General features: G+C 27.6%; 1 protein-coding gene across 1 annotated transcript in view; it reads left to right on the top strand.

The window, feature by feature from the left end:
* The first annotated feature begins 16,420 nt into the window (after positions 1 to 16,420).
* LOC130894196 (contactin-5) overlaps positions 16,421 to 18,794 on the top strand; it is a 247,580-nt gene continuing 245,206 nt past the window's right edge. The window contains exon 1 of the mRNA XM_057800832.1: positions 16,421 to 16,662. Coding sequence (XP_057656815.1) covers positions 16,623 to 16,662 — 40 coding nt within the window. The 5' untranslated portion in view covers positions 16,421 to 16,622. The remainder of the gene's footprint in view (positions 16,663 to 18,794) is intronic.

Genomic DNA, 18,794 nt, shown 5'->3' with positions numbered 1-18,794 from the left:
CAAAAAACTCTTTTCGAGGTAAGAAATAGATGAAAATCGGCTTTTTCCAAGTCAATGTGGCCAGAAAATCATTTTTTCGAGTAAAATTTTTTCAAAAAATGACATTTACTTCTATGAAGTTTCCTGGAACTGATTTAGTAAAAAAATGAATTCGAATTTGTTGCAAAAAGTCTCTTTTGAGATTATAAACGTCAAAAAACTCTTTTCGAGGCAAAAAATAGATGAAAATCGGCTTTTTCCAAGTCAATGTGGCCAGAAAATCATTTTTTCGAGTAAAATTTTTTCAAAAAATGACATTTACTTCTATGAAGTTTCCTGGAACTGATTTAGTAAAAAAATGAATTCGAATTTGTTGCAAAAAGTCTCTTTAGAGATTATAAACGTCAAAAAACTCTTTTCGAGGTAAGAAATAGATGAAAATCGGCTTTTTCCAAGTCAATGTGGCCAGAAAATCATTTTTTCGAGTAAAATTTTTTCAAAAAATGACATTTACTTCTATGAAGTTTCCTGGAACTGATTTAGTAAAAAAATGAATTCGAATTTGTTGCAAAAAGTCTCTTTTGAGATTATAAACGTCAAAAAACTCTTTTCGAGGTAAGAAATAGATGAATATCGGCTTTTTCCAAGTCAATGTGGCCAGAAAATCATTTTTTCGAGTAAAATTTTTTCAAAAAATGACATTTACTTCTATGAAGTTTCCTGGAACTGATTTAGTAAAAAAATGAATTCGAATTTGTTGCAAAAAGTCTCTTTTGAGATTATAAACGTCAAAAAACTCTTTTCGAGGCAAAAAATAGATGAAAATCGGCTTTTTCCAAGTCAATGTGGCCAGAAAATCATTTTTTCGAGTAAAATTTTTTCAAAAAATGACATTTACTTCTATGAAGTTTCCTGGAACTGATTTAGTAAAAAAATGAATTCGAATTTGTTGCAAAAAGTCTCTTTTGGGATTATAAACGTCAAAAAACTCTTTTCGAGGTAAGAAATAGATGAATATCGGCTTTTTCCAAGTCAATGTGGCCAGAAAATCATTTTTTCGAGTAAAATTTTTTCAAAAAATGACATTTACTTCTATGAAGTTTCCTGGAACTGATTTAGTAAAAAAATGAATTCGAATTTGTTGCAAAAAGTCTCTTTAGAGATTATAAACGTCAAAAAACTCTTTTCGAGGTAAGAAATAGATGAAAATCGGCTTTTTCCAAGTCAATGTGGCCAGAAAATCATTTTTTCGAGTAAAATTTTTTCAAAAAATGACATTTACTTCTATGAAGTTTCCTGGAACTGATTTAGTAAAAAAATGAATTCGAATTTGTTGCAAAAAGTCTCTTTTGAGATTATAAACGTCAAAAAACTCTTTTCGAGGTAAGAAATAGATGAATATCGGCTTTTTCCAAGTCAATGTGGCCAGAAAATCATTTTTTCGAGTAAAATTTTTTCAAAAAATGACATTTACTTCTATGAAGTTTCCTGGAACTGATTTAGTAAAAAAATGAATTCGAATTTGTTGCAAAAAGTCTCTTTTGAGATTATAAACGTCAAAAAACTCTTTTCGAGGCAAAAAATAGATGAAAATCGGCTTTTTCCAAGTCAATGTGGCCAGAAAATCATTTTTTCGAGTAAAATTTTTTCAAAAAATGACATTTACTTCTATGAAGTTTCCTGGAACTGATTTAGTAAAAAAATGAATTCGAATTTGTTGCAAAAAGTCTCTTTTGGGATTATAAACGTCAAAAAACTCTTTTCGAGGTAAGAAATAGATGAATATCGGCTTTTTCCAAGTCAATGTGGCCAGAAAATCATTTTTTCGAGTAAAATTTTTTCAAAAAATGACATTTACTTCTATGAAGTTTCCTGGAACTGATTTAGTAAAAAAATGAATTCGAATTTGTTGCAAAAAGTCTCTTTAGAGATTATAAACGTCAAAAAACTCTTTTCGAGGTAAGAAATAGATGAAAATCGGCTTTTTCCAAGTCAATGTGGCCAGAAAATCATTTTTTCGAGTAAAATTTTTTCAAAAAATGACATTTACTTCTATGAAGTTTCCTGGAACTGATTTAGTAAAAAAATGAATTCGAATTTGTTGCAAAAAGTCTCTTTTGAGATTATAAACGTCAAAAAACTCTTTTCGAGGCAAAAAATAGATGAAAATCGGCTTTTTCCAAGTCAATGTGGCCAGAAAATCATTTTTTCGAGTAAAATTTTTTCAAAAAATGACATTTACTTCTATGAAGTTTCCTGGAACTGATTTAGTAAAAAAATGAATTCGAATTTGTTGCAAAAAGTCTCTTTAGAGATTATAAACGTCAAAAAACTCTTTTCGAGGTAAGAAATAGATGAAAATCGGCTTTTTCCAAGTCAATGTGGCCAGAAAATCATTTTTTCGAGTAAAATTTTTTCAAAAAATGACATTTACTTCTATGAAGTTTCCTGGAACTGATTTAGTAAAAAAATGAATTCGAATTTGTTGCAAAAAGTCTCTTTTGGGATTATAAACGTCAAAAAACTCTTTTCGAGGTAAGAAATAGATGAATATCGGCTTTTTCCAAGTCAATGTGGCCAGAAAATCATTTTTTCGAGTAAAATTTTTTCAAAAAATGACATTTACTTCTATGAAGTTTCCTGGAACTGATTTAGTAAAAAAATGAATTCGAATTTGTTGCAAAAAGTCTCTTTTGAGATTATAAACGTCAAAAAACTCTTTTCGAGGCAAAAAATAGATGAAAATCGGCTTTTTCCAAGTCAATGTGGCCAGAAAATCATTTTTTCGAGTAAAATTTTTTCAAAAAATGACATTTACTTCTATGAAGTTTCCTGGAACTGATTTAGTAAAAAAATGAATTCGAATTTGTTGCAAAAAGTCTCTTTTGGGATTATAAACGTCAAAAAACTCTTTTCGAGGTAAGAAATAGATGAATATCGGCTTTTTCCAAGTCAATGTGGCCAGAAAATCATTTTTTCGAGTAAAATTTTTTCAAAAAATGACATTTACTTCTATGAAGTTTCCTGGAACTGATTTAGTAAAAAAATGAATTCGAATTTGTTGCAAAAAGTCTCTTTTGAGATTATAAACGTCAAAAAACTCTTTTCGAGGTAAGAAATAGATGAAAATCGGCTTTTTCCAAGTCAATGTGGCCAGAAAATCATTTTTTCGAGTAAAATTTTTTCAAAAAATGACATTTACTTCTATGAAGTTTCCTGGAACTGATTTAGTAAAAAAATGAATTCGAATTTGTTGCAAAAAGTCTCTTTTGGGATTATAAACGTCAAAAAACTCTTTTCGAGGTAAGAAATAGATGAATATCGGCTTTTTCCAAGTCAATGTGGCCAGAAAATCATTTTTTCGAGTAAAATTTTTTCAAAAAATGACATTTACTTCTATGAAGTTTCCTGGAACTGATTTAGTAAAAAAATGAATTCGAATTTGTTGCAAAAAGTCTCTTTAGAGATTATAAACGTCAAAAAACTCTTTTCGAGGTAAGAAATAGATGAAAATCGGCTTTTTCCAAGTCAATGTGGCCAGAAAATCATTTTTTCGAGTAAAATTTTTTCAAAAAATGACATTTACTTCTATGAAGTTTCCTGGAACTGATTTAGTAAAAAAATGAATTCGAATTTGTTGCAAAAAGTCTCTTTTGAGATTATAAACGTCAAAAAACTCTTTTCGAGGCAAAAAATAGATGAAAATCGGCTTTTTCCAAGTCAATGTGGCCAGAAAATCATTTTTTCGAGTAAAATTTTTTCAAAAAATGACATTTACTTCTATGAAGTTTCCTGGAACTGATTTAGTAAAAAAATGAATTCGAATTTGTTGCAAAAAGTCTCTTTTGGGATTATAAACGTCAAAAAACTCTTTTCGAGGTAAGAAATAGATGAATATCGGCTTTTTCCAAGTCAATGTGGCCAGAAAATCATTTTTTCGAGTAAAATTTTTTCAAAAAATGACATTTACTTCTATGAAGTTTCCTGGAACTGATTTAGTAAAAAAATGATTTCAAAGAGCTCGGTTTGTTACAAAAAAATCTCCTTTTTAACAAAATATGATCGACAAACGGTTTTACCTAAATCATCCTGGTCAAAATATCTCTTTGCTAAGTCTAGTTTAAAAAAAGAATGAGTTTTTGACTTAAACTGAACTTTTTCAAGTCTAACTTAGTGGAAAACTGATTCCTAAGAGCTCATTTCCTGAAAAAAGCCTCTTCTTAATTCTTTTAACCCAAAAAACTCGTTTCTGACCAACATATAATTCAAAACTTGGTTTTCTTAAATAAATTCAACAAGAAAATCACTTTGTTAAGTCTGGTGTTTTCATAAAATGACTTTTTCACACTTACATTTGATCCACTGAACTTCTCTAGTCTAATTCAGTCAAAAACTCATTCTAAAGAGTACAATTCGTAAAAAAAAAGTTTCTTCTGGTTTAATTTGTTGTAAAAACAGATTTTTCCGGTTTAGTACAATAAAAAATAACTTAACTCACTTCCATTGAAGAAAAAAATGATTTTTCTTAAATCAATTTTGTTTTTCTCAACTCTGGTATTCTCAAATAAAATTTCAATCACCGTACGGCTTAACTTATTTGAGTCTGGTCAGAATATCACTTTTCAAAGATGAAAATTCACAGAATTTACCTTCTCCAACCATCTACCGGAATCCTAATTATATTTTCTTTAAAAAATAACTTTCCACGTTCTGTACCCGACGATAACGAAATATATATACACCTTAATAAAGCTAAATTATTAAATTATTAATATTATGACTGAAAGTTAACCTTTAAAATCTTTTGTTTTGAATAATTTATTATGTTCGTCTAACAAAATAAACGTTAATGTTTAGATTTCGTTACGCACCCAGCTTACATTAGCAAGGTGGATAAACAAGAGATTCCACGGCTGAATTGTATATTTCCATTTGGAGAAAGTATATATTCGAAATGGAATGAATTTTTTTGTCCAACGAGATTTGAGCTCCACAAAATATGCATCGTCAGTCCGGTTATTTGTGAATATATATTTGACAATTATATCGAATGGCTTTCCATAGATCAATTTGACCAGAAAATCCTTTTGTTGAGTCTTGTTTTTCCAAAAAATTATTTTTAGGCTCAGATTTGGTCTACTGAACTTTTTGAGTCGATTTTAGTCAAAATCTGATTGATAGCTTGTAAAAAAATGATTTTCCCTGAATCAATTCAATTGGAAAACTTTTTTGTTGAGTCTCGTTCTTTCAAAAAATGATTTTCAGGCTCAAATTTGGTCTACTGAACTTTTTGAGTCGATTTTAGTCAAAATCTGATTGATAGCTTGTAAAAAAATGATTTTCCCTGAATCAATTCAATTGGAAAACTTTTTTTTTGAGTCTCGTTCTTTCAAAAAATGATTTTCAGGCTCAAATTTCGTCTACTGAACTTTTTGAGTCGATTTTAGTCAAAATCTGATTGATAGCTTGTAAAAAAATGATTTTCTCTGAATCAATTCAATTGGAAAACTTTTTTGTTGAGTCTCGTTCTTTCAAAAAATGATTTTCAGGCTCAAATTTGGTCTACTGAACTTTTTGAGTCGATTTTAATCAAAATCTGATTGATAGCTTGTAAAAAAATGATTTTCCCTGAATCAATTCAATTGGAAAACTTTTTTGTTGAGTCTCGTTCTTTCAAAAAATGATTTTCAGGCTCAAATTTGGTCTACTGAACTTTTTGAGTCGATTTTAATCAAAATCTGATTGATAGCTTGTAAAAAAATGATTTTCCCTGAATCAATTCAATTGGAAAACTTTTTTGTTGAGTCTCGTTCTTTCAAAAAATGATTTTCAGGCTCAAATTTGGTCTACTGAACTTTTTGAGTCGATTTTAGTCAAGATCTGATTGATAGCTTGTAAAAAAATGATTTTCCCTGAATCAATTCAATTGGAAAACTTTTTTGTTGAGTCTCGTTCTTTCAAAAAATGATTTTCAGGCTCAAATTTGATCTACTGAACTTTTTGAGTCGATTTTAGTCAAAATCTGATTGATAGCTTGTAAAAAAATGATTTTCCCTGAATCAATTCAATTGGAAAACTTTTTTGTTGAGTCTCGTTCTTTCAAAAAATGATTTTCAGGCTCAAATTTGGTCTACTGAACTTTTTGAGTCGATTTTAATCAAAATCTGATTGATAGCTTGTAAAAAAATGATTTTCCCTGAATCAATTCAATTGGAAAACTTTTTTGTTGAGTCTCGTTCTTTCAAAAAATGATTTTCAGGCTCAAATTTGGTCTACTGAACTTTTTGAGTCGATTTTAATCAAAATCTGATTGATAGCTTGTAAAAAAATGATTTTCCCTGAATCAATTCAATTGGAAAACTTTTTTGTTGAGTCTCGTTCTTTCAAAAAATGATTTTCAGGCTCAAATTTGGTCTACTGAACTTTTTGAGTCGATTTTAGTTGAGATCTGATTGATAGTTTATTAAAAAATGACTTTTCTTGAATCAATTCAAATGGAAAACTTTTTTGTTGAGTCTCGTTCTTTCAAAAAATGATTTTCAGGCTCAAATTTGGTCTACTGAACTTTTTGAGTCGATTTTAGTCAATATCTGATTAATAGTTTATTAAAAAATGATTTTTCTTGAATCCATTCAATTGGAAAACTTTTTGTTGAGTCTCGTTCTTTCAAAAAATGATTTTCAGGCTCAAATTTGGTCTACTGAACTTTTTGAGTCGATTTTAGTCAAGATCTGATTGATAGCTTGTAAAAAAATGATTTTCCCTGAATCAATTCAATTGGAAAACTTTTTTGTTGAGTCTCGTTCTTTCAAAAAATGATTTTCAGGCTCAAATTTGGTCTACTGAACTTTTTGAGTCGATTTTAGTCAAGATCTGATTGATAGCTTGTAAAAAAATGATTTTCCCTGAATCAATTCAATTGGAAAACTTTTTTGTTGAGTCTCGTTCTTTCAAAAAATGATTTTCAGGCTCAAATTTGGTCTACTGAACTTTTTGAGTCGATTTTAGTCAAGATCTGATTGATAGCTTGTAAAAAAATGATTTTCCCTGAATCAATTCAATTGGAAAACTTTTTTGTTGAGTCTCGTTCTTTCAAAAAATGATTTTCAGGCTCAAATTTGGTCTACTGAACTTTTTGAGTCGATTTTAGTCAATATCTGATTAATAGTTTATTAAAAAATGATTTTTCTTGAATCCATTCAATTGGAAAACTTTTTGTTGAGTCTCGTTCTTTCAAAAAATGATTTTCAGGCTCAAATTTGGTCTACTGAACTTTTTGAGTCGATTTTAGTCAAGATCTGATTGATAGCTTGTAAAAAAATGATTTTCCCTGAATCAATTCAATTGGAAAACTTTTTTGTTGAGTCTCGTTCTTTCAAAAAATGATTTTCAGGCTCAAATTTGGTCTACTGAACTTTTTGAGTCGATTTTAGTCAAGATCTGATTAATAGTTTATTAAAAAATGATTTTTCTTGAATCCATTCAATTGGAAAACTTTTTGTTGAGTCTCGTTCTTTCAAAAAATGATTTTCAGGCTCAAATTTGGTCTACTGAACTTTTTGAGTCGATTTTAGTCAAGATCTGATTGATAGCTTGTAAAAAAATGATTTTCCCTGAATCAATTCAATTGGAAAACTTTTTTGTTGAGTCTCGTTCTTTCAAAAAATGATTTTCAGGCTCAAATTTGGTCTACTGAACTTTTTGAGTCGATTTTAGTCAATATCTGATTAATAGTTTATAAAAAAATGATTTTTCTTGAAACAATTCAATTGGAAAACTTTTTTGTTGAGTCTCGTTCTTTCAAAAAATGATTTTGGACTTCCGTTTACAAAAACTGATTCTGAAAACATTTTTTCGTCGAAAGAAAATTTCTTCTCAATCCATTACAGTCATAAAAGGCTTTTGTGGACATATTACGCTTTTCCTAAATCAATTTCGCCATAAAAATCCCTCTATGAAATCTAGTTTTCGCAAAAATTTCTTCTCTGCTCACATTTGATCTACTGAACTTCCTGAGACTCATCAAATCTAACTGATGTGTCAGTTAGTGCATTGTCTTGATGAAACAACCCTTTCTTCTTAGCCAAAAGCTGCAGTTTTTTATTGATTTCTTCGCTCAAACGTTGCAATCAGTTCCCATAATACTCGCCATTCATATTTTTTGTTTTGTTTGTTCACAAATTCACCAAAAACGTTCACTATTGATGGTTGCTATTTGGTTCAAAATGTTGGTTTGTGTGGCTCTGATCCTTGTGGTTATTTCACCAATGAAATAACCTCGTAAATCTCACGTGTTGTCTATATAAATCCCACGGAATTAAACTTGATAGTTGAAACGTTTCTAAAAATACTTTTCTTGAAAACAAACAATACATTAACTCGAAATGTTTTTTAAGCTTCTAAAATTACAATAGATAAGTTTTAACTGAATTTTAAAATAAAAAAAACGCCCAGGGAAATTCATGTTTGAATAACAGAGACAACTGCCGTTGAAGTCTAGACGAAAGAAATTAGTTGTTAAGGAAAATTAATTGATTGTCTAGCTGTTCATTAACCAGAAAAGAAAATTGTGCTTCGCAAAGAAAATCGACTTCATTCCTATTGGAAGATACATAATTTATGAAGGTTGTTAATAATACGAACATTTCCTATTTATTTTCTTTATTAACCGTTAAATCATGACATAAATTCCAATCAAATTTAACAATGAAATAGCACAGATTCAAAAAGTATAATTAAAAAGTTTTCTGTAATTTTATAAGTCGCATATTAAAATTTTTAACATTTTTCAATTAAATTCACACAATTCCAACTCATCTTTCAGTTAAAAACATCTGAAATCTGCCTTTTAATTACTTGTGAAAAATTATATATACAGGGTGGGCAACTAAAAATCGTCGTCTGTTATATTTCAGAAACGAATTATATTACACCTTCAAGGTAAAATATTATAACAAAAATAGATCCGAAAACCACGTGGACATTATTTTCAGGATATTTGGTCCATTTTAAAAAAGCAAAATTGACCCAATTAAATAGAACGTGTGAGCTACAGGGCGTTGAAAACCGCTTGTCGAGATATCCCGAGATACCTACTGATTATTACTCAGACTTTTTAAGAAAATAATTACGACGATTTTATCGAAAAAATACGACAGACAATACTAAACAATACTAAAAAATGATTTTTCTTGAATCAATTTAATTGGAAAACTTCTTTGTTGAGTCTAGTTTTTTAAAAAAATGATTTTCAGGCACAAATTTGGTCTACAGAACTTTTTGAGCCGATTTTAGTCAATATCTGATTAATAGTTTATTAAAAAATGATTTTTCTTGAATCAATTTAATTGGAAAACTTCTTTGTTGAGTCTAGTTTTTTAAAAAAATGATTTTCAGGCACAAATTTGGTCTACAGAACTTTTTGAGTCGATTTTAGTCAATATCTGATTAATAGTTTATTAAAAAATGATTTTTCTTGAATCAATTTAATTGGAAAACTTCTTTGTTGAGTCTAGTTTTTTCAAAAAATGATTTTCAGGCACAAATTTGGTCTACTGAACTTTTTGAGTCGATTTTAGTCAATATCTGATTAAAAGTTTATTAAAAAATGATTTTTCTTGAATCAATTTAATTGGAAAACTTCTTTGTTGAGTCTAGTTTTTTCAAAAAATTATTTTCAGGCACAAATTTGGTCTACTGAACTTTTTGAGTCGATTTTAGTCAATATCTGATTAAAAGTTTATTAAAAAATGATTTTTCTTGAATCAATTTAATTGGAAAACTTCTTTGTTGAGTCTAGTTTTTTCAAAAAATGATTTTCAGGCACAAATTTGGTCTACTGAACTTTTTGAGTCGATTTTAGTCAATATCTGATTAAAAGTTTATTAAAAAATGATTTTTCTTGAATTAATTTAATTGGAAAACTTCTTTGTTGAGTCTAGTTTTTTCAAAAAATGATTTTCAGGCACAAATTTGGTCTACTGAACTTTTTGAGTCGATTTTAGTCAATATCTGATTAATAGTTTATTAAAAAATGATTTTTCTTGAATCAATTTAATTGGAAAACTTCTTTGTTGAGTCTAGTTTTTTCAAAAAATGATTTTCAGGCACAAATTTGGTCTACTGAACTTTTTGAGTCGATTTTAGTCAATATCTGATTAAAAGTTTATTAAAAAATGATTTTTCTTGAATCAATTTAATTGGAAAACTTCTTTGTTGAGTCTAGTTTTTTCAAAAAATGATTTTCAGGCACAAATTTGGTCTACTGAACTTTTTGAGTCGATTTTAGTCAATATCTGATTAAAAGTTTATTAAAAAATGATTTTTCTTGAATCAATTTAATTGGAAAACTTCTTTGTTGAGTCTAGTTTTTTCAAAAAATGATTTTCAGGCACAAATTTGGTCTACTGAACTTTTTGAGTCGATTTTAATCAAGATCTGATTAAAAGTTTATTAAAAAATGATTTTTCTTGAATCAATTTAATTGGAAAACTTCTTTGTTGAGTCTAGTTTTTTCAAAAAATGATTTTCAGGCACAAATTTGGTCTACTGAACTTTTTGAGTCGATTTTAGTCAATATCTGATTAAAAGTTTATTAAAAAATGATTTTTCTTGAATCAATTTAATTGGAAAACTTCTTTGTTGAGTCTAGTTTTTTCAAAAAATGATTTTCAGGCACAAATTTGGTCTACTGAACTTTTTGAGTCGATTTTAATCAAGATCTGATTAAAAGTTTATTAAAAAATGATTTTTCTTGAATCAATTTAATTGGAAAACTTCTTTGTTGAGTCTAGTTTTTTCAAAAAATGATTTTCAGGCACAAATTTGGTCTACTGAACTTTTTGAGTCGATTTTAGTCAATATCTGATTAATAGTTTATTAAAAAATGATTTTTCTTGAATCAATTTAATTGGAAAACTTCTTTGTTGAGTCTAGTTTTTTCAAAAAATGATTTTCAGGCACAAATTTGGTCTACTGAACTTTTTGAGTAGATTTTAATCAAGATCTGATTAATAGTTTATTAAAAAATGATTTTTCTTGAATCAATTTAATTGGAAAACTTCTTTGTTGAGTCTAGTTTTTTCAAAAAATGATTTTCAGGCACAAATTTGGTCTACTGAACTTTTTGAGTCGATTTTAGTCAATATCTGATTAAAAGTTTATTAAAAAATGATTTTTCTTGAATCAATTTAATTGGAAAACTTCTTTGTTGAGTCTAGTTTTTTCAAAAAATGATTTTCAGGCACAAATTTGGTCTACTGAACTTTTTGAGTCGATTTTAGTCAATATCTGATTAAAAGTTTATTAAAAAATGATTTTTCTTGAATCAATTTAATTGGAAAACTTCTTTGTTGAGTCTAGTTTTTTCAAAAAATGATTTTCAGGCACAAATTTGGTCTACTGAACTTTTTGAGTCGATTTTAGTCAATATCTGATTAATAGTTTATTAAAAAATGATTTTTCTTGAATCAATTTAATTGGAAAACTTCTTTGTTGAGTCTAGTTTTTTCAAAAAATGATTTTCAGGCACAAATTTGGTCTACTGAACTTTTTGAGTCGATTTTAATCAAGATCTGATTAATAGTTTATTAAAAAATGATTTTTCTTGAATCAATTTAATTGGAAAACTTCTTTGTTGAGTCTAGTTTTTTCAAAAAATGATTTTCAGGCACAAATTTGGTATACTGAACTTTTTGAGTCGATTTTAATCAAGATCTGATTAATAGTTTATTAAAAAATGATTTTTCTTGAATCAATTTAATTGGAAAACTTCTTTGTTGAGTCTAGTTTTTTCAAAAAATGATTTTCAGGCACAAATTTGGTCTACTGAACTTTTTGAGTCGATTTTAATCAAGATCTGATTAATAGTTTATTAAAAAATGATTTTTCTTGAATCAATTTAATTGGAAAACTTCTTTGTTGAGTCTAGTTTTTTCAAAAAATGATTTTCAGGCACAAATTTGGTCTACTGAACTTTTTGAGTCGATTTTAGTCAAGATCTGATTAATAGTTTATTAAAAAATGATTTTTCTTGAATCAATTTAATTGGAAAACTTCTTTGTAGAGTCTAGTTTTTTAAAAAAATGATTTTCAGGCACAAATTTGGTCTACTGAACTTTTTGAGTCGATTTTAGTCAATATCTGATTAAAAGTTTATTAAAAAATGATTTTTCTTGAATCAATTTAATTGGAAAACTTCTTTGTTGAGTCTAGTTTTTTCAAAAAATGATTTTCAGGCACAAATTTGGTCTACTGAACTTTTTGAGTCGATTTTAATCAAGATCTGATTAATAGTTTATTAAAAAATGATTTTTCTTGAATCAATTTAATTGGAAAACTTCTTTGTTGAGTCTAGTTTTTTCAAAAAATGATTTTCAGGCACAAATTTGGTATACTGAACTTTTTGAGTCGATTTTAATCAAGATCTGATTAATAGTTTATTAAAAAATGATTTTTCTTGAATCAATTTAATTGGAAAACTTCTTTGTTGAGTCTAGTTTTTTCAAAAAATGATTTTCAGGCACAAATTTGGTCTACTGAACTTTTTGAGTCGATTTTAGTCAATATCTGATTAAAAGTTTATTAAAAAATGATTTTTCTTGAATCAATTTAATTGGAAAACTTCTTTGTTGAGTCTAGTTTTTTCAAAAAATGATTTTCAGGCACAAATTTGGTCTACTGAACTTTTTGAGTCGATTTTAGTCAATATCTGATTAAAAGTTTATTAAAAAATGATTTTTCTTGAATCAATTTAATTGGAAAACTTCTTTGTTGAGTCTAGTTTTTTCAAAAAATGATTTTCAGGCACAAATTTGGTCTACTGAACTTTTTGAGTCGATTTTAGTCAATATCTGATTAAAAGTTTATTAAAAAATGATTTTTCTTGAATCAATTTAATTGGAAAACTTCTTTGTTGAGTCTAGTTTTTTCAAAAAATGATTTTCAGGCACAAATTTGGTCTACTGAACTTTTTGAGTCGATTTTAGTCAATATCTGATTAAAAGTTTATTAAAAAATGATTTTTCTTGAATCAATTTAATTGGAAAACTTCTTTGTTGAGTCTAGTTTTTTCAAAAAATGATTTTCAGGCACAAATTTGGTCTACTGAACTTTTTGAGTCGATTTTAGTCAATATCTGATTAATAGTTTATTAAAAAATGATTTTTCTTGAATCAATTTAATTGGAAAACTTCTTTGTTGAGTCTAGTTTTTTCAAAAAATGATTTTCAGGCACAAATTTGGTCTACTGAACTTTTTGAGTCGATTTTAATCAAGATCTGATTAATAGTTTATTAAAAAATGATTTTTCTTGAATCAATTTAATTGGAAAACTTCTTTGTTGAGTCTAGTTTTTTCAAAAAATGATTTTCAGGCACAAATTTGGTATACTGAACTTTTTGAGTCGATTTTAATCAAGATCTGATTAATAGTTTATTAAAAAATGATTTTTCTTGAATCAATTTAATTGGAAAACTTCTTTGTTGAGTCTAGTTTTTTCAAAAAATGATTTTCAGGCACAAATTTGGTCTACTGAACTTTTTGAGTCGATTTTAATCAAGATCTGATTAATAGTTTATTAAAAAATGATTTTTCTTGAATCAATTTAATTGGAAAACTTCTTTGTTGAGTCTAGTTTTTTCAAAAAATGATTTTCAGGCACAAATTTGGTCTACTGAACTTTTTGAGTCGATTTTAGTCAAGATCTGATTAATAGTTTATTAAAAAATGATTTTTCTTGAATCAATTTAATTGGAAAACTTCTTTGTAGAGTCTAGTTTTTTAAAAAAATGATTTTCAGGCACAAATTTGGTCTACTGAACTTTTTGAGTCGATTTTAGTCAATATCTGATTAAAAGTTTATTAAAAAATGATTTTTCTTGAATCAATTTAATTGGAAAACTTCTTTGTTGAGTCTAGTTTTTTCAAAAAATGATTTTCAGGCACAAATTTGGTCTACTGAACTTTTTGAGTCGATTTTAATCAAGATCTGATTAATAGTTTATTAAAAAATGATTTTTCTTGAATCAATTTAATTGGAAAACTTCTTTGTTGAGTCTAGTTTTTTCAAAAAATGATTTTCAGGCACAAATTTGGTATACTGAACTTTTTGAGTCGATTTTAATCAAGATCTGATTAATAGTTTATTAAAAAATGATTTTTCTTGAATCAATTTAATTGGAAAACTTCTTTGTTGAGTCTAGTTTTTTCAAAAAATGATTTTCAGGCACAAATTTGGTCTACTGAACTTTTTGAGTCGATTTTAATCAAGATCTGATTAATAGTTTATTAAAAAATGATTTTTCTTGAATCAATTTAATTGGAAAACTTCTTTGTTGAGTCTAGTTTTTTCAAAAAATGATTTTCAGGCACAAATTTGGTATACTGAACTTTTTGAGTCGATTTTAATCAAGATCTGATTAATAGTTTATTAAAAAATGATTTTTCTTGAATCAATTTAATTGGAAAACTTCTTTGTTGAGTCTAGTTTTTTCAAAAAATGATTTTCAGGCACAAATTTGGTCTACTGAACTTTTTGAGTCGATTTTAATCAAGATCTGATTAATAGTTTATTAAAAAATGATTTTTCTTGAATCAATTTAATTGGAAAACTTCTTTGTTGAGTCTAGTTTTTTCAAAAAATGATTTTCAGGCACAAATTTGGTCTACTGAACTTTTTGAGTCGATTTTAGTCAAGATCTGATTAATAGTTTATTAAAAAATGATTTTTCTTGAATCAATTTAATTGGAAAACTTCTTTGTAGAGTCTAGTTTTTTAAAAAAATGATTTTCAGGCACAAATTTGGTCTACTGAACTTTTTGAGTCGATTTTAGTCAATATCTGATTAAAAGTTTATTAAAAAATGATTTTTCTTGAATCAATTCAATTGGAAAACTTCTTTGTTGAGTCTCGTTTTTTCAAAAAATGACTTTCAGACTCAAAAAATACGACAGACAATACTAAACAATGTCATAAATTGGAGCTACTCCCGTCAGCAACTAATTTATGTATAGAAAATGATGATTCTGAATGCCATTAATCATCTAATCAGTAATCTAAATTATCTATCATTAGATTTGTTATATAGTTTATCTAATGATTTGTTCTCATTGTTAATAATATAAGGTGTACACTTAGATAAAGCCATCTAGTGACAGTAATACAATTTAAATTACTACTGATTGGCCAACGTGAAAAACTATAAGTCGGAAAAAAAATTCACGCCGTTTACACATTTCTTAAGATATCTCGAAACTGATAAAAGATAACGATATACGGTTCTCACTAATTTAATGATAATTTAAATCACTTTTAATAAACACTAAAAAATTTATGCTTTTCTTTAAATTGGTCGAGAAAAGTCACAATATCTAAAATATATATATAAAAAATCGCCTTCTAATATACACATTGCTAATTAAATTATTTAGAATTTATATATTTTGTATTGCTGAACAAAATCTCTGAAATAAAATCAAGTTTATAAAAATCGAGTTAAAATGTCCGGACTTACACGGATATTTTTGTTCCCCACTCTCCCCCATCTTTTATAGACAAGTTGGGACAAGAAAAATGCTCAGAATTTGTTGCAACTTCTTTTCAAATATCCTACAGTGGTGAAACTGAAATTTTTCTAAAATCCTTTTCATGTTTTGGCACTGGGGATGTTCTGTGTTTACAGTTAACCCCAATCCTTTCAAAAGTTACGTAATTTTGAACTGTACTATTTCTACACGGCCCCTTAAGTACAATTTTCGCTGTAAAAGTCATTTTTTTATTTAATAATTGAATGATTTTTCGGTCACACTTAATAATGTTTTCATTTCAGAAAATGGGGATGCTCGTGAAGAAATTAGAGACAATTTAGACGATATCGAATGTTTTGTAAATTCCGAAGTAGATGAAACGGTGTTTATAACGAAATAAATTCGGAGCTATTGCTATCAATTAACAAACAAAACAAGAAACTAATCAGATCAGAAATTTTGTACAATAAAAACTAGAAAAATAATAAAATTACCCAACTTTCCCCTACCATTACCACAATTTATCATTAAAAAACCGATTTTATCATTGTTTACTTGGAAAATGAAATATATTTTCAATTATAGTCGAGTTTTATTGATAATTGATTAATTTTTTTTTTTTTGATTGTATAATATTGACTATACCTCGTATCATTTTTCGCAACTGGCATTATTAATGAACGTAGAACAATATTTCCCTAAGGAGGGAAAGCGTCGTGGAAATAAACCAACTAAATTTACTATATTAACCTCAAAAATATGGCACCTACATATGGTCGTCTGGACCTTGTTGATTGTTACGTCCTTCTGCGTCTGATCGACGAGGATTCCGCCCGTGCGACCGTTTCCTCGATCCAGTGCGCTTTTTCCTTACGCCGAAACTTTCAACTCTATACTGCATTTTCTGGTAACGCTCATTCTCCAGCAAACTGTCGGGGACCGCGTATATCACAGTTTTCGCGAATTTTCACGAATACCACGACTTGAAATAAACTTTTTCATGACTTTTTTCGATCATGTTGCAGTGTTTGTGATCGGTTTGTGCGAGTGTTGTAAGTTTGTGATTCTTTAAGTGGTTGTTGGTGATTGTTTTATAACTTTTTTTCGAAATAACAACTATGAGCGTAGGCAAGGAATTAGTCGTTTTACTGTTACTGGGTAAGTTGTTAATTTGTAGAAGACATCCACATATATTAGACCCGAACTATCCACTCAAATAATGTTTTTTTTACCGATGTTTTCATTGTATATTAAAAACAATTACTTAATATCGAGATATCAAGAGTATTCATCAAATTACAGTACCCTGAAGTTGATATCAAATATTCCTGCAGAAAATATTAACGAAATTTAAGATACGATAATAAACTATCGAAAAAATTCACCACTAGCTCTAAAGTGTGCGCTAAAATTTTGATATTTCTATTTTTAAATTTCCAAATTATTATATATAGTTACAACTACTTTGATTTTAATTTTAAGATCTTATTGATAGTTTATTGAAAAATGATTTTCCTTGAATCAATTCAATTGGAAAACTTCTTTTTTGAGTCACGTTTTTTCAAAAAATGATTTTCAGACACAAATTTGGTCTACTGAACTTTTTAAGTCGATTTTAGTCAAGATCTTATTAATAGTTTGTTAAAAAATGACTTTTCTGGAATCAATTTAATTGGAAAACTTTTTTGTTGAGTCTCGTTCTTTCAAAAAATTATTTTTAGGCACAAATTTGGTCTACGGAACTTTTTGAGACGATTTTAGTCAAGATCTTATTGATAGTTTGTTAAAAAATGACTTTTCTTGAATCAATTTAAATAGAAAACTTCTTTGTTGACTCTCGTTTTTTCAAAAAATGATTTTCAGACACAAATTTGGTCTACTGAACTTTTTAAGTCGATTTTAGTCAAGATCTTATTAATAGTTTGTTAAAAAATGACTTTTCTTGAATCAATTTAAATAGAAAACTTCTTTGTTGACTCTCGTTTTTTCAAAAAATGATTTTCAGACACAAATTTGGTCTACTGAACTTTTTAAGTCGATTTTAGTCAAGATCTTATTAATAGTTTGTTAAAAAATGACTTTTCTTGAATCAATTTAAATAGAAAACTTCTTTGTTGACTCTCGTTTTTTCAAAAAATGATTTTCAGGCACAAATTTGGTCTACTGAACTTTTTGAGTCGATTTTAGTCAAGATCTTATTGATAGTTTGTTAAAAAATGATTTTTCTTGAATCAATTTATTAGAAAACTTCTTTTTTAGGTCTCGTTTTTCCAAAAAATGATTTTCAGGCACAAATTTGGTCTACTGAACTTTTTGAGTCGATTTTAGTCAAGATCTTATTGATAGTTTGTTAAAAAATGATTTTTCTTGAATCAATTTATTAGAAAACTTCTTTTTTAGGTCTCGTTTTTTCAAAAAATGGTTTTTAGGCACAAATTTCGTCTACTGAACTTTTTGAGTCGATTTTAGTCAAGATCTGATTAATAGTTTATTAAAAAATGACTTTTCTTGAATCAATTTATTAGAAAACTTCTTTTTTGAGTCTCGTTTTTTCAAAAAATGATTTTTAGGCTCAAATTTCGTCTACTGAACTTTTTGAGTCGATTTTAGTCAAGATCTTATTGATAGTTTGTTAAAAATTGATTTTTCTTGAATCAATTTATTAGAAAACTTCTTTTTTGAGTGTCGTTTTTTCAAAAAATGATTTTTAGGCTCAAATTTCGTCTACTGAACTTTTTGAGTCGATTTTAGTCAAGATCTTATTGATAGTTTGTTAAAAATTGATTTTTCTTGAATCAATTTATTAGAAAACTTCTTTTTTAGGTCTCGTTTTTTCAAAAAATGATTTTCAGGCTCAAATTTCGTCTACTGAACTTTTTGAGTCGATTTTAGTCAAGATCTTATTGATAGTTTGTTAAAAAATGACTTTTCTTGAATCAATTCAATTGGAAAACTTCTTTGTTGAGTCTCGTTTTTTCAAAAAATGATTTTCGACTTCCATTTACAAAAACTGATTCTGAAAATAATTTTTTCGTCGAAAGAAAATTTCTTCTCAATCCATTACAGTCATAAAAGGCTTTTGTGGACATATTACGCTTTTCCCAAATCAATTTCGCCATAAAAATCCCTCTATCAAATCTAGTTTTCGCAAAAATTTCTTTTTTTTCCTTTTTCCATTGTATATTAAAAACAATTACTTAATATCGAGATATCAAGAGTATTCATCAAATTACAGTACCCTGAAGTTGATATCAAATATTCCTGCAGAAAATATTAACGAAATTTAAGAT

The sequence above is a fragment of the Diorhabda carinulata genome, chromosome 5 (genome assembly GCF_026250575.1).
Source record: "Diorhabda carinulata isolate Delta chromosome 5, icDioCari1.1, whole genome shotgun sequence".
NCBI lineage: Eukaryota > Metazoa > Arthropoda > Insecta > Coleoptera > Chrysomelidae > Diorhabda > Diorhabda carinulata.
Note: the sequence above shows the minus strand (reverse complement) of the source record. Positions and strands in the feature narration are given on the sequence as shown.